A 13747-nucleotide genomic window follows, 5' to 3' on the forward strand; every position below is an offset into this window, starting at 1 on the left:
CCCGCCTATCTCTCCCAAAGTGTCGGGATTACAGGTGTGAGCCCCTGCACCTGGCCTGCCTTTCTGGACTGCTGTAGCTTTGTAGTAAGTTTTTTTGTTTGTTTTTGAGACAGAGTCTTGCTGTGCTACCCAGGCTGGATTGCGGTGGTACAATCTTGGCTCACTGGAACCTCTGTCTCCTGGACTTAAGCACTTCTCATGCCTCAGCCTCCCAAGTAGCTGGGATCACAAGCATGCGCCACCACGCCTGGCTAATTTTTTGTGTTTTCAGTAGAGACAGGGTTTCATCATGTTGGCCAGGCTGGTCTTGAACTCCCAGCCTCAAGCTGATATGCCTGCCTTGGCCTCCCAAAGTGCTGGGGTTACAGGAGTGAGCCACCATGCCTGGCCTGTAGTAAGTTTTGAAATCATAATTTTGTTCTTCTTTTTTTAATATTGTTTTGGCTACTCTGGGTTTCTTGCATTTGCATATGAATTTTAAGATAAGCCTTCATTTCTGCAAGCAAGAAAAAAGTTGAAATTTTAATAGGAGTTGTATTGAATCTCTAAATTAACTTGATGAATATTGTCATCTTCATAGTAATAAGTCTTCTGACCCATGTATATTTATTTAGCTCTTTAATTTCTATCAACTATATTTTACAGTTTTTAAAAATTACTTTCATTTATTTATTTTTTTGAGATGGAGTCTAGCTCTGTTGCCCAGGCTGGAGTGCAGTGGCGCAATCTTGGCTCACTGCAACCTCTGCCTTGTGGGCTCAAGCAATTCCTGTGCCTCAGCCTCCCAAGTAGCTGGGATCACAGGCATGTACCAGCTAATTTTTGTATTTTTAGTAGAGACAGGGGTTTTGCCATGTTGGCCAGGCTGGTCTCAAACTCCCGACCTCAGGTTATCTGCCTGGCTCGCCTTCCCAAAGTGCTGGGATTACAAGCATGAGCCACCGCACCCGACCTTTAAATTATTTCTATTTAACTTTTTTTTTTCTCTTTTTTCTGGGGAGGGAGGGAAAGGGGGAGGTAGGAAGGAGGGAGGGGAGCTATTTTACAGTTTTCAGTGCACAGGTTTTGCACTTTTGTTAAATTTATACTTAGGTATGTTATTTTTTATTTCAGATTGTTGCAAGTGTAAATAAAAACTAATTTTTGTATATGGAACCTGTATCTTGTTGCCTTGATGAACTTGTTTATTAGCTCTAATAATTTCTTTAGTGGATTCCTTAGAATTGTCTATATACCAGATCATTTCTTTCATTTCTTCTGCAAATAGAGGTAGTTTTACTTCTTCTCTTTCTAATCAGGGTGCCTTTTATTTCACTTTCTTTCTTAATTGTCCTGGCTAGAACCTCTCCAGTACAATGTTGAAGTGATGAGAACGGGGCCAGGTGGTGGTGGCTCATGCCTATAATCCCAGCACTTTGTGAGGCCGAGGTGTGCAGATCCCTTGAGCCCAGCAGTTCAAGACCAGCCTGGCCAAGATGATGAAACCCTGTCTCTACTAAAAATACAAAAAATTAGCCGGGTGTGGTGGTGGGCACCTGTCTTCCTAGATACTTGGGAGGCTGAGGCAGGAGAATTGCTTGAACTGGGGAGGTGTGGGTTGCAGCGAGCCAAAGTAGCTGGGCCTGTGGTGGTGCGTGCCTGTAGTCCCAGCAACTTGGGAGGCTGAGGTGGGAGGATCACCTGAGCCCAGGGAGGTCGAGGCTGCAGTAAGCCACAATTGTGCCACTGCACTCTAGCCTGGGCAACGAGTGAGACCCTGTCTCAAAAAAAAAGAAAGAAAATATAAGAAGTGATGAGAATGGACATCCTTGTCTTATTCCTCATCTTAGGAGGAAAACATTTGGCCTTTATTAAATATGATGCTAGCTCTAAGTTTTCTGTAGATTCCTGTTAGGTTGAGGGGTAGTTTCCTTCTATTCCTAATTTATTGAGTATTTATATCATGAAAGGTTGTTGGATTTTGTCAAATGCTTTTTTGCATCCATTGAGATGATCATGGTTTTTGTTCTCTGTTCTGTTAATATGATATATTACTCTGATTTTTAAAATACTGAATCTATCTTCTGTTTCTGGGATAGGTCCTACTTGTATATAATCTTTTTTTTTTTTTGGAGATGGAGTCTTGCTCTGTCGCCTAGGGTGGAGTGCAGTGGCACGATCTCAGCTCACTGCAATGTCTGCCTCCCAGGTGCAAGCAATTATCCCACCTCAGCCTCTCGAGTAGGTAGGACTACAGGCGCACACCACCACCCCCAGCTAATTTTTTGTATTTTAGTAGAGACAGGGTTTCACCGTGTTGCCCAGGCTGATTTCGAACTCCTGAACTTAGGCAGTCTGCCCTCCTCGGCCTCCCAAAGTGCTAGGATTACAGGCGTGAGCCACTGCACCCAGCCTGTATATAGTCTTATATGTTGCTTGAGGTCAGCTGTAGATGACAGCTTATGGCCTTCTCAGCTCTTTCATAAGCCGGTGCATAGCCCTACACATGTGTGTGGTCTTCTGGATTCCCAGGCCTGTTTTGGGGCTTTTCAACACCTCTATAGACACCTCATTTCCCAGCTTGTCTGCTTAAGTATTTTGGTTACCTTCCGGTGTTTTTTTTTTTTTAGACAGAGTCTCACTCTGTCGCCCAGGCTGGAGTGCAATGGCGCAGTCTTGGCTCACTGAAGCCTCCACCTCCCAGGTTCAAGTGATTCTCCTGCCTCAGCCTCCCAAGGAGCTGGGAGTACAGGCATGTGCCACCACACCCGGCTAATTTTTGTATTTTTAGTAGAGGCGGGGTTTCACTATCTGTGTTGGCCACCCTGGTCTCAAACTCCTGACCTTGTGATCCACCCGCCTTGGTCTCCCAAAATGTTGGGATTACAGGCGTGAGCCACCACATCTGGCCCACCTTCCTGTTTGACTCAGCTTTTTTTGACAAATGCCCAACGTAGGAGGTGATTGAAGATAGGTGAGCTCTGAGGTCAGATAAAGGAAAGTTCTGTGAGTGGAGTTTTCCAGGGAACTGCAGGACAGGTCAAATGCTGACAGTTAACTGAATGGGCTTGCAAGGAGCTTCATCCCCATTCTGTTGCTCTTTCACAGAAGATTGATTTGGGTCGGGTGCGGTGGCTCATGCCTGTAATCCCAACACTTTGGGAGGCTGAGGCAGGTGGATCACTTGAGCTCAGGAGTTCGAGACCAGTCTGGGCAACATGGCGAAACCCCGTCTCTATGAAAAATAGAAAAATTAGCCACGCGTGGTGGCGGGTGCCTGTAATCCCAGCTACTTGGGAGGCTGAGGCAGGAGAATTGCTTGAACCTGGGAGGCGGAAGTTGCAGTGAACTGGGATCATGTCACTGTACTCCAACCTGGGTGACAGAGTGAGACTCTCAAAAAAAAAAAAAAGAATAATTAGGAATAGTGCATAGAATACATTGGAAAGGAAAATCTGAAAGCAGAGATCAGCTTAGTAGCTTTCGTCTAAATCTCAGTGTGAGATAATTCCCCAGATTTTGGGTAGTGGCATTGGAAATGGAGAGGAACTTTTTGACCTTACTCCATTAAGAAGGAATTGGTAAATTTATTTACAAAGTAGTTATTTAATATAACATTTATTTCTGATGACCAAAGTTCACTATATGTTTTATATCTTTATATTTTCCCAAAATATTAAACTAATTATGATAAAATATACTAATTATGGTATTAGTAATTTCACAGTGTATGTTTTGTGAAAATAGAGGCAAGCTATGAATTTTCAAAATCATTCTTATTAAAATACACTTAACAAATTGGTGCCATAGTACTTTAAACTTGCTAGTTAACTGTACTCTTTCCTCCCCTTTCAGGTGGATGCCCGGAGCATACCAGTGTTAGCAAAATGGCAAAATTCATATAGCATTAAAGTTGTACTTCAAGAGCTAAGACGTCTAATGATGTCCAAAGAAAATATGAAGCTTCCACAGCCACCAGAAGGACAAACATACAACAATTAATTTTAGTGGATCTCAAACTTGTCTTAAATCAACAACCTTCTACTCATGTTAATGTCTTGATTAAATATCACAATGAAAAATACCCACACATTAAGTAAAAGAATTCCAGCTGGTAAACATGACCTGGACATTTGTAAGAATATATTTAATACATGTACACCCATTATGTTTTCAGGTAACAGGAGGAAAAATGCAGCACAATTTTTTTTCTCTTGTTAAGGCACTGTCATTTAAACATAAACCTGGAGTACTCAAAGTAGAATTCAGGTTTACAAGATGAAAGCGTGTGGAGAAGTGTCAGATGGCAGTGGAAGCATGTGTGTTTCTAAAAAGTGAAAATCTCAAGAAAGAAAACAGAAATGGCATGCTTTACCCATCTTGCTTAGTGAAAGAGAGCTGCAGTTGAAATTGTTTAAAAAGTAGCAGGTACAACGAATATTGTCACAGATGTGTTAATTTTTGAAGCGGTGTGGGTGCTGACTACTAGTAGTATCAAAAATATGTTCAGGATTGTTTTGATACCTGTATTTATAATAAAAAATGTTGGGGGGAGTTGATGAATTTCTGTTAAAAGCTGTTCTTGTGTGTTACATGTAACAGACATGGTAAATATTTGTTTACAGTCTTTGTTTAACCATGCATTTAAGTTTAAGTGAAGTCAACAAAAAGGAAATAGGTGTATGGATATGTGATTTGGAGATTAAAGTTAGTCTTAAAATGTAAATAAAATGTGGAACGTGTCCTCAGAGACTGTGCCATTTCTATTATGTTGATGTAGTATATGTACAGTACCATGCTAGGGAAGCAAAAATTGGAATTATGTAGCTTTTCCTGTATACACACTTTTATTTACCCTATTTTGTGTACTTCTTGTGAATTATAATGTGCAGACTATTTCAGAAAAGAAATTATCTAGTTTAATTTCTTCTTTGGACAAGGAGGAGTCCTAGGTATTATATTTTGAGTTTGATTTCACCAGAAACAATATTATTAAAAAGATCTTTGCAGTCTAGCAATTCTTTTAGGATTGTAGGTTGCAAATTATCCAAATACATATCCCATTTTTAAAATCGAAACATCTTTTTTAGTTGTTTTTCTGTGAAGCTTTTGGTTAATAAATAGGGTGAACTAATTGGAGACTTTTATCTTCCAGTTAGGGCTTTTAATACTAACAAGGATAACTTTATTCATTCCACTGTTCTCTACTCTAACAAATATGAACTCTGAAGTTGAAAATTCATTTATGTTCTGCTTTTACCAAAGTGACATGAGACGTTAGGTCACTATTTCACTTCAAAGTACTGGATACAAAGCTTTGTTGAAAATGCTGTTTGATGAATTCACTGAAGAATATAGAAAAGTGGTCAGGTAAAGTCTCCTTTTATTTTGTCAAGCTTAATAATTTGTCTCATACTTTACCCCGGTATATATAGGCAAACCAAAACCTTATCAAATATTAAATTAGATGTTCAAAGTTTGCTTATAAAGTAAAGTATTGGCCATGTGGTGACTCATGCCTCTAATCCCAGCACTTTGGGAGGCTGAGACAGGCAGATCACTTGAGGTCAGGAGCTTGAGACCAGCCTGGCCAATATGATGGAACCCCGTCTCCACTAAAAATACAAAAAATTAGCCAGGTGTGGTGGCGGGCACTTGTAGTCCCAGCTACTCGGGAGGCTGGGCAGGAGAATTGCTTGAACCTGGCAGACAGAGGTTGCAGTGAGCCGAGATCACACCACTTCTCCAGCCTAGGCGACAGAGCAAGACTCCGTCTCAAAAAAATATATATTAATAATTGACCTTGGCTGTATATTAAAATAGTTACTTTTATAGTAGGGCACATTTCTCAAACATGCCCTGAAAGGCTTTTATCAAGCTCATATAAAGTTAAAGCTTTGAGCTACCTTTTCTTGGCCAATAGTACATTAAAGTCACTGAGTTTATGTAAACATTAATTTCAACATGGCTGTTCCATTTCATTTACCAAAAATATTTAAAATGCTTTAAGATGATACATAGAGAACATATACATACAAATTAGTGCATGTATAATTTGTTAAATTTGAAATGAACTATTACCTTGAAATATAGTCTTTAAAAATTTTTAATGGTTAAAGAAGATTAAATTGAATGAACTGACACTGTAGTCTAATGGTAACTGATAATCTGAATCCATCTCTCTGATAACCTCCTCTCCATTTTGAAAATGTGTCTTATTATACATGGAAGCTAGTAACTACTTGAATGCTATTGGCAGGATGAGGGTCTGGGTACCTCAGTCTCTTGTCCTCTTTCCTTCCCCCAAATCTATGATTGTGAAGTTGCCAACCCCCGCCCCCTTCTCCTGCCAAGTACATGTTGTCAGAGTCAGCCCTATAATGTTCATTTCCCCTCTTGGTTGTGAGATTATGGATCCCTGCAGACATTTGCATGCCATTTAACCCATTTCTAAAGCCGAATCCATTTTGCATGTCACAATCAAGATGTACTTGGCAATCTAAGACACACTGGGAGACTGTAAGAGGAATTAATATAGAAAAGCTCTTAATTATAGTAACATTTGGAAGAAATTTTTCCTTTGTTTTGTAAAGTGGCTAAGGTTGTAGGAGTGTGTGGTATTACCTTTTAAATGAACTGTAAAATTGCCTTAGAAATTTGTTTAAAAGGCTAGCAAGTGAGACCCTTGAGGGTGATCATATATTAATAAAGATTACCAAAAGAAACATCCTGTTAGGTCAGTGTTATGATTTAATGGTTTTAATTACTTAACCAATTTTAAGAATTGATAATTTTAAAAAATATTTTTTCTAGCATTCTAGAGTAATGTCTTTTGTTGTGGATTTATGTGTAACTACAGGATTTTGGAACATATTTTGAAGGATAGTCAATGGTATTTAGTCTTGGATATAAAAATAGAGAAAATTTATAGTTTTATGTTATTAAAATAATTTATCACACTTAGTGATTTGAGGTTTTCGCAGAGTAGATTTGTTTGACTCATGGTTTATTAGTCTGGATTACTTAAGAACAATATGTTGATTTTAATGTTAATTCCCACTAAATATATAATATTGATAAATACATGTGAAATTAATATTGTTTTGAAAATGTAGAGGACACAGCTGGGAATTATGAATGCTTTTTTCTTAATAGGTTTGGTGTGTGTGGCTTAGGTTCTGCTGATGCATCATGGAAAGACAGCAGTGAACTGTAGCCTGCCATCAAAACTGTATCAACTCTTTTAATGAGCATGTGACTGTATTAGGTACATTTTGAGGAATATAAGTATTGATGATAAAGTCTAATATGCATAATAGGATTTTGGAGGCATTTCAGGAATTTTCCTTTTATAGTATGCTTTTTAGGCATCTGTATGTGTAATGTCATGGTATCATTTATTGCTGGGATGGATTGAAAGGCACTGCTTTTACTTTTCTGATAAGTATCAAAATAATTTTCTAGTACCAACTTGACTGGCTTTTAATTATTGTCACGCACACACAAAATTCAACTCAAGGTTTGGGAAAAGTGTATTTTTTTCTATACAAGATAAAAGTGTCATAAAAAGGAATAGATGAATTGTTGATAGGAACATTAGCAGTTAATTTTTACCTGATACTGAGTTTACTGCATAGGAAGGAATACCTCTTAAATAATATGCCTTATAGAATGATGAAATCTTACCATAGTTCGTACTGAAAATGTTTATTTAAAAAGTATTGTGGAGTGTTGAAAATAAAGATACATAATAAGTATTTTCTGAAGAGAAAATTAATGAAGGTATTTAATGATATAGGAAATAAGTGACAAGTTAAAGTCCATTTTGTTGCAATAAAGGAGTTGTGCAAACTCAAGGAGTGAGTTACATGACTGAAAAAAAATCATTGGATACGAGGAAGTTACTGTGGTGTTTATATCCTTAGTAGGATCTTTTCATCTAAAAAATTCCTAAGAATCTGTTCCATCTCATGTTTAAAATTAAAAGTTTTTTTTGTTTGTTTTTAGAGACAGGGTCTCGCTCTGTCACCCAGGCTGGAGTGCGTTAGTGCAATCATGATTTACTTTAGCCTTGATACCCTAGGCTCCAGTGGTCCTCCCGCCTCCTGCCTCAGCTTCCTTAGTAGCTGGGACTACATACAGGTGCACACCACCATGTTGGGGTTTTTTGTTGTTGTTGTTGTTGTTGTTGTTTTTGGTAGAGACAGGATCTCACTATGTTGTGTAGGCTGGTCTGAAACTTGGCCTCAAGTGATCTTCCTGCCTTAGCCTTCCAAATGCTGGGATTACAGGCATGAGCCACCACCCCTGGCTGGCATCTCATATTTCTGTGTAGTCTATACAACCATCTCAAAGTTTTTGTTTCAGGTTAATTTGTGAAATAAATGATAAAGGCTGATAGATCTTGTTTTCTTATGAAGATTCCAGGGATTATCCTTTCTCCAGTGTTTAACTGACCAAATACCATGTAAGTGTTGTGCAGTGATCCATTTGCTGCCAAATATATAGACTCAATGTGTGAATTCTTTTATCTTGTCCTCGTCAGTAGTGAGCAGCTACTTTATCTAGAAATTTTGGCAGTTAAAAGATTATACAAAACCAGAGTTGTTATTCTTAATTGGCACTAAGAAACCAATAGTCAAAAGAAACCTGTGGTAAATAGAAAAGCAAATTGTTGACCTTATTTGTAGTGAATACTTTGCATTGCTTGTTCAGTACAGTAGTTGAGTAATGAAAGAAAAACATTGTTCAAAGATTACAAGGAGGCTTTTTTTTTTTGGTTTTGTTTTTTAAACAAGCAGTCCTCCTGCCTGCCTCAGCCTCCCGAGCAGCTAAACCACAGGCATACACCACCACACTCGGCTAATTTTTAAAAACTTTTTTGTAGCGGCGGTCTCGCTATGTTGTCCAGGCTGGTGTCAAACTCCTGGCCTCGAGCCATGCTCCCAAAGTGCTGGGATTGCAGGCCTGAGTTACCTTGCCCAGCTCAGTTTTTCCCCCCGCTTTTAATAATAGATTACAAGGTAATATCAAAAATTCACATTATCATGAAATGAGATTTTAACAGGACATCCTCATATTAAAATGTAGTAAAATTAGTTTTAATACTGAATATCCTGTTTTTTCAAAGACTTTCATCCATTTATAATTAATAAACATGATACTTGATACTTGCAAATGCTTTATTACATTTGATAGCCTTTGAGGCTTATTAGCCTTTAACTTGAACAGATTTTTTCCACAGTTGATAATTGATAAAGATAAAGATATTGTTTCATTCCTTATCAAGCTACATTAGCCACTTAAGTAATGGTGCTCAAATGTTCTGATTCCATCCATTATTATAAATTATCTTTTTGTTGCTATAATGTAAACAAATCTGGATAATTGCAGTGATTATTCAGACAAATTCAAAGTGGGTGATGGGCACATTTTCAGTTATCCTAATACTCAAGTGAAAATAATTGAGTTCACAAGAAGAGTAAATTAATTGCATCGGTTTTTAAATTTTAGTAACATATGGATCCCTTTGAGAAGGAAAATTCTTGTGGACTTAGTGTTGTCTTGAATTATTTTTATTAAACTATTGTTTAATGCATACATTGTTTGAACTTAGGCTCTTAGATTTTTTTTTTCTTCTTCTTTAGACCTGTAACAAAACTGCAAGATCTTTTAAAATTATAAAGTGGGCCCGGCGGAGTGGCTTACGCCTGTAATCCCAGCACTTTGGGAGGCTGAGGCAGCCAGATCACCTGAAGTCAGGAGTTCGAAACCAGCCTGGCCAACGTGGTAAAATCCTGTCTCTACTAAAAATAAAAAAATTAACCGAGCATGGAGGTGTGTGCCTGCGGTCCCAGCTACTTGGGAGGCTGAGGCATGAGAATCACTTGAACCTGGGAGGCGGAGGTTGCAGTGAGCTGAGACCATGCCACAGCATTCCAGCTTGGGCAGCAGAGCAAGACTCCATCTCAAAAAAAAAAAAAAAAAAGCTTTATTGCTAAAAACTAGGTAGTTTTTTATGAAATGAAAATTTTATTGAGTTCTGTTTATCAAACATGTTGGCATGCTTGTTATTAAACCCTCCCTATATGAAGTCCTTATAAAAGGCTACTTACTTGGTACTTGTATGTAGATGATAATATTGAGTTCATAGGTAAATATATGTACATTATTGTCAACTCTTTGTAACAGAGATGATGATCAAGTCTGCTGGTCCCTCATCTGGCATCTCCTATCTGGTAGAGTCTAACTACCCATTAGCATCATGTTCTAAGCTGAACTGGATAGTAATATGGATAAGTGAAGCCATTGGCATGATATTCTAAACTGAACTGGATAGTAATATGCAAAATGAAGCCATTAGCATAATGTTCTCAGCTTAACTGTATAGTAATATGGATAAATAAAGCAATTATCACAATGTTCTAATTGGTACTGGATAGTAATATGGATAAATGAAGAGCAGTTCAGAGGAATCTACTGCAAATCCTAGGGAAAACACCTATTTTGCCCTCTGCCCTGTGACTGTAGGCAGTTAGCCCCGTAACCTTTAGTTTATTCTGTAAAGGCTGTGCTTGCCTCTTGAGTTGTCGTGTAATGAAATAACATGAATAGGTTTAATCACAGTCTGATGCAAAGTGATCAATAAATGGTAATATTTCTTAATGTTATTAATCTAAGAACACTTAGTCTATGTTAAAATTTGCATTTGTGGCCGGGCACGGTGGCTGATGTCTGTAATCCCAGCACTTTGGGAGGCCGAGACAGGCAGATCATGAGGTACAGAGATTGAGACCATTCTGGCCAACATGGTGAAACTCCATCTCTGCTAAAAATACAAAAATTAGCTGGGCGTGGTGACGTATGCCTGTAGTCCCAGCTACTCGGGAGGCTGATGTTGCAGTGAGCTGAGATCATGCCACTGTACTCCAGCTTGGCGACAGAATGAGACTCCGTCTCAAAAAATAATAATAAAATAAAATATACATTTGCATCAAGCCTGTACTTTTATGTAAAGAATGGGTTGGTTTTTTGAAAGAGGTCATATGGGACGCCATTAAGGCATTTGTGCATTCTGAATTCAGTTAATTTCTGCCCATGGTCAAAAGTGAACAGATAGGCTTTTGGATGTTTGTGATAGGCTTCTTGATGCCCCCACACTGCTGAGAGGATGCCCCCACACTGCTGAGAGGATGCCCCCACACGTCTTGCCGCAGGGGCCCTGGTGGATGCATCCCAGGTTGGGCACAATTGCTTTGGTACCAGCAGCAGGCCATTAAGATGAGGTCCGTTGGAAAGAGGTAACTTACTGGTAATGGAAAGCCAGGTTCACAAAGCTTGGGTTGAAAAGTCCATGGTTTAACTACATTATAATAGAAAACTCAATTCTTCATATATGCAACCTATGTAAAGTAACTTGATTAATTAGGAAAGGGAGATTACATTTTAAGCTTACCTTTTTCCACTAGTCACTTGTGAATATAATCATAGTGAAGTAATATGAATTGTGAAAGAAAGTCGATTTCTACTTTTAATAAGCATCGGTGGGTGGTGCTTCCAGCAAATCTTGAGACTAGGGCTTTTGTCTTATTCTTGCCTTTGGGCAGGCACTGTTAGATGCTGAAGATACATAGCCTCTTTTCTCACATGTATAATGTGGTGGAACTTAAGAGATAGGCTCTTTATTTATTTATTTAAGATGGAGTCTTGCTGTGTCACCCAGACTAGAGTGCAGTGGCACCATCTCAGCTCACTGTAACCTCTGCCTCCTGGGTTCAAGCGATTATCGTGTCTCAGTCTCCTGAGTAGCTGAGACTACAGGTGTGCCCCACCACGCCCAGCTAATTTTGTGTATTTTTTTTTTTTTTTTAGACGGAGTCTCACTCTGTCGCCCAGGCTGGAGTGCAGTGGCCAGATCTCAGCTCACTGCAAGCTGCGCCTCCTGAGTTCACGCCATTCTCCTGCCTCAGCCTCCCGAGTAGCTGGGACTACAGGCGCCCGCCACCTCGCCCGGCTAGTTTTTTGTATTTTTTTAGTAGAGACGGGGTTTCACTGTGTTAGCCAGGATGGTCTCGATCTCCAGACCTCGTGATCCACCCGTCTCGGCCTCCCAAAGTGCTGGGATTACAGGCTTGAGCCACCGCGCCCGGCCTAATTTTGTGTATTTTTAATAGAGACGGGGTTTTGTCTTCTTGCCCAAGCTGGTCTGGAACTGCTGGGCTCAAGTCAACCTCCCTTCTCGGTCTCCCAAATAGCTGGGATTGCAGGTGTGAACCACAGTGCCCAGCCAGGACTAAATTTCTGAGGTTGTTGAAAAGCGCTACAAGTGTTATTAATAGCTTGTCTTTTAAGCAGAATATAAACTACACCTACATATAACGAGTTTACTCCTTATCCTGGTGTTTGGTAACTGTTAAAGAGATTAGCCGAGGCCGGGTGCGGTGGCTCACACCTGTTATCTCAGCACTGTGGGAGGCCGAGGTGGGCAGATCACGAGGTCAGGAGATCGAGACCATCTTGGCTAACACGGTGAAACCCCGTCTCTACTAAAAACATAACAACAACAACAAAAAATTAGCCGGGCGTCGTGGCGGGCGCCTGTAGTCCCAGCTATTCGGGAGGCTGAGGGAGGAGAATGGCGTGAACCCAGGAGGCGGAGCTTGCAGTGAGCCGAGATTGCGCCACTGCGCTCCAGCCCCAGCGACAGAGTGAGACTCCGTCTCAGGAAAAAAAAAAAGTTAAACCCTGCGCGGGGGCTCACGCCTGTAATCCTAGCACTTTGGGAGGCCGAGGCAGGTGAATTGCTTGAGCTCAGGGGTTTGAGACCAGTCTAGGCAACATGGTGAAACCCCATCTTTACTGAAATACAAAAAATTAGTCGGGCATGGCGGCCTGTGCCTGTAATCCCCGCTACTTGGGAGGCTGAGACAGGAGAATCGCTTGAACCTGGCAGGCCAGGTGCTACTGCACTCCAGCCTGGGCGACAGAGCAAGACTCCATCTCAAAAAAAAAAAAAAAAAAAAAAAAAAAAAAAAAGTTATATTGTTGGTTGGGCGCAGTGGCTCACGCCTGTACAATCCCAGCACTTTGAGAGGCCGAGGTGGGTGGATCACTTGAGCCCAGGAGTTTGAGACCAGCCTGGGCAACATGGTGAAACCCTGTCTTTACACAAAATACAAAATAGCTGGGCATATCCCAGCTACTTGGGAAGCTGGGGTAGGAGGATCACTTGAGCCCAGGAGGTTAGCAAGGCTGCAGTGAGCTGTGATCGCACAACTGGACTCCAGACTGGGTGACAAAGTGAGACCCTGTCTCAAAAAAAAAAAAAAAGTTTTTTACACTTTTAGGTTTGGGGGTACATGTGATGGTTTGTTACGTAAGTAAACGTGTCATGGAGTTTTGTTGTACATACTATTTCATCACCAAGGCATTAAGCCTGGCATCCAATTGTTATCTTTTCTGCTCCTCTCCCTCCTCCCACCATCCCACCTCTAGACCCCAGTGTCTGTTGTTTCCTTCTTTGTGTTTACAAGTTCTTATTTAGCCCCAGTTTATAAGTGAGAATATGTTGTATTTGGTATTCTATTCCTGTTAGTTTGCTAAGAATGATAGCCTCCAGCTCCATTTATGTTCCTGCAAAAGACATGATCTCATCTTTTTTGATGGCTGCATAGTATTCTACGGTATATATGTACCACATTTTCTTTTATCCAGTCTGTCATTGGTGGGCGTATAGGTTGATTCCATGTCTGCTGTTGTGAACAGTGTT

General features: G+C 40.0%; 1 protein-coding gene across 2 annotated transcripts in view; it reads left to right on the top strand.

Moving 5' to 3' along the window:
• The window catches only part of UBE2V2 (ubiquitin conjugating enzyme E2 V2), a 69290-nt gene extending 62586 nt beyond the window's left edge, over positions 1–6704 (top strand). Inside the window, exon 4 of one of the 2 annotated variants that reach the window (XM_017961994.3) lies at positions 3835–6704. In XM_017961994.3, the coding sequence (XP_017817483.2) occupies positions 3835–3981 (147 nt within the window). In that variant the 3' untranslated portion in view covers positions 3982–6704. The remainder of the gene's footprint in view (positions 1–3834) is intronic. The other variant, XM_003902722.5, reaches the window with a different exon arrangement.
• Positions 6705–13747: the final 7043 nt, after the last annotated feature.

This window comes from Papio anubis, chromosome 8 (assembly GCF_008728515.1).
Source record: "Papio anubis isolate 15944 chromosome 8, Panubis1.0, whole genome shotgun sequence".
Lineage (NCBI taxonomy): Eukaryota > Metazoa > Chordata > Mammalia > Primates > Cercopithecidae > Papio > Papio anubis.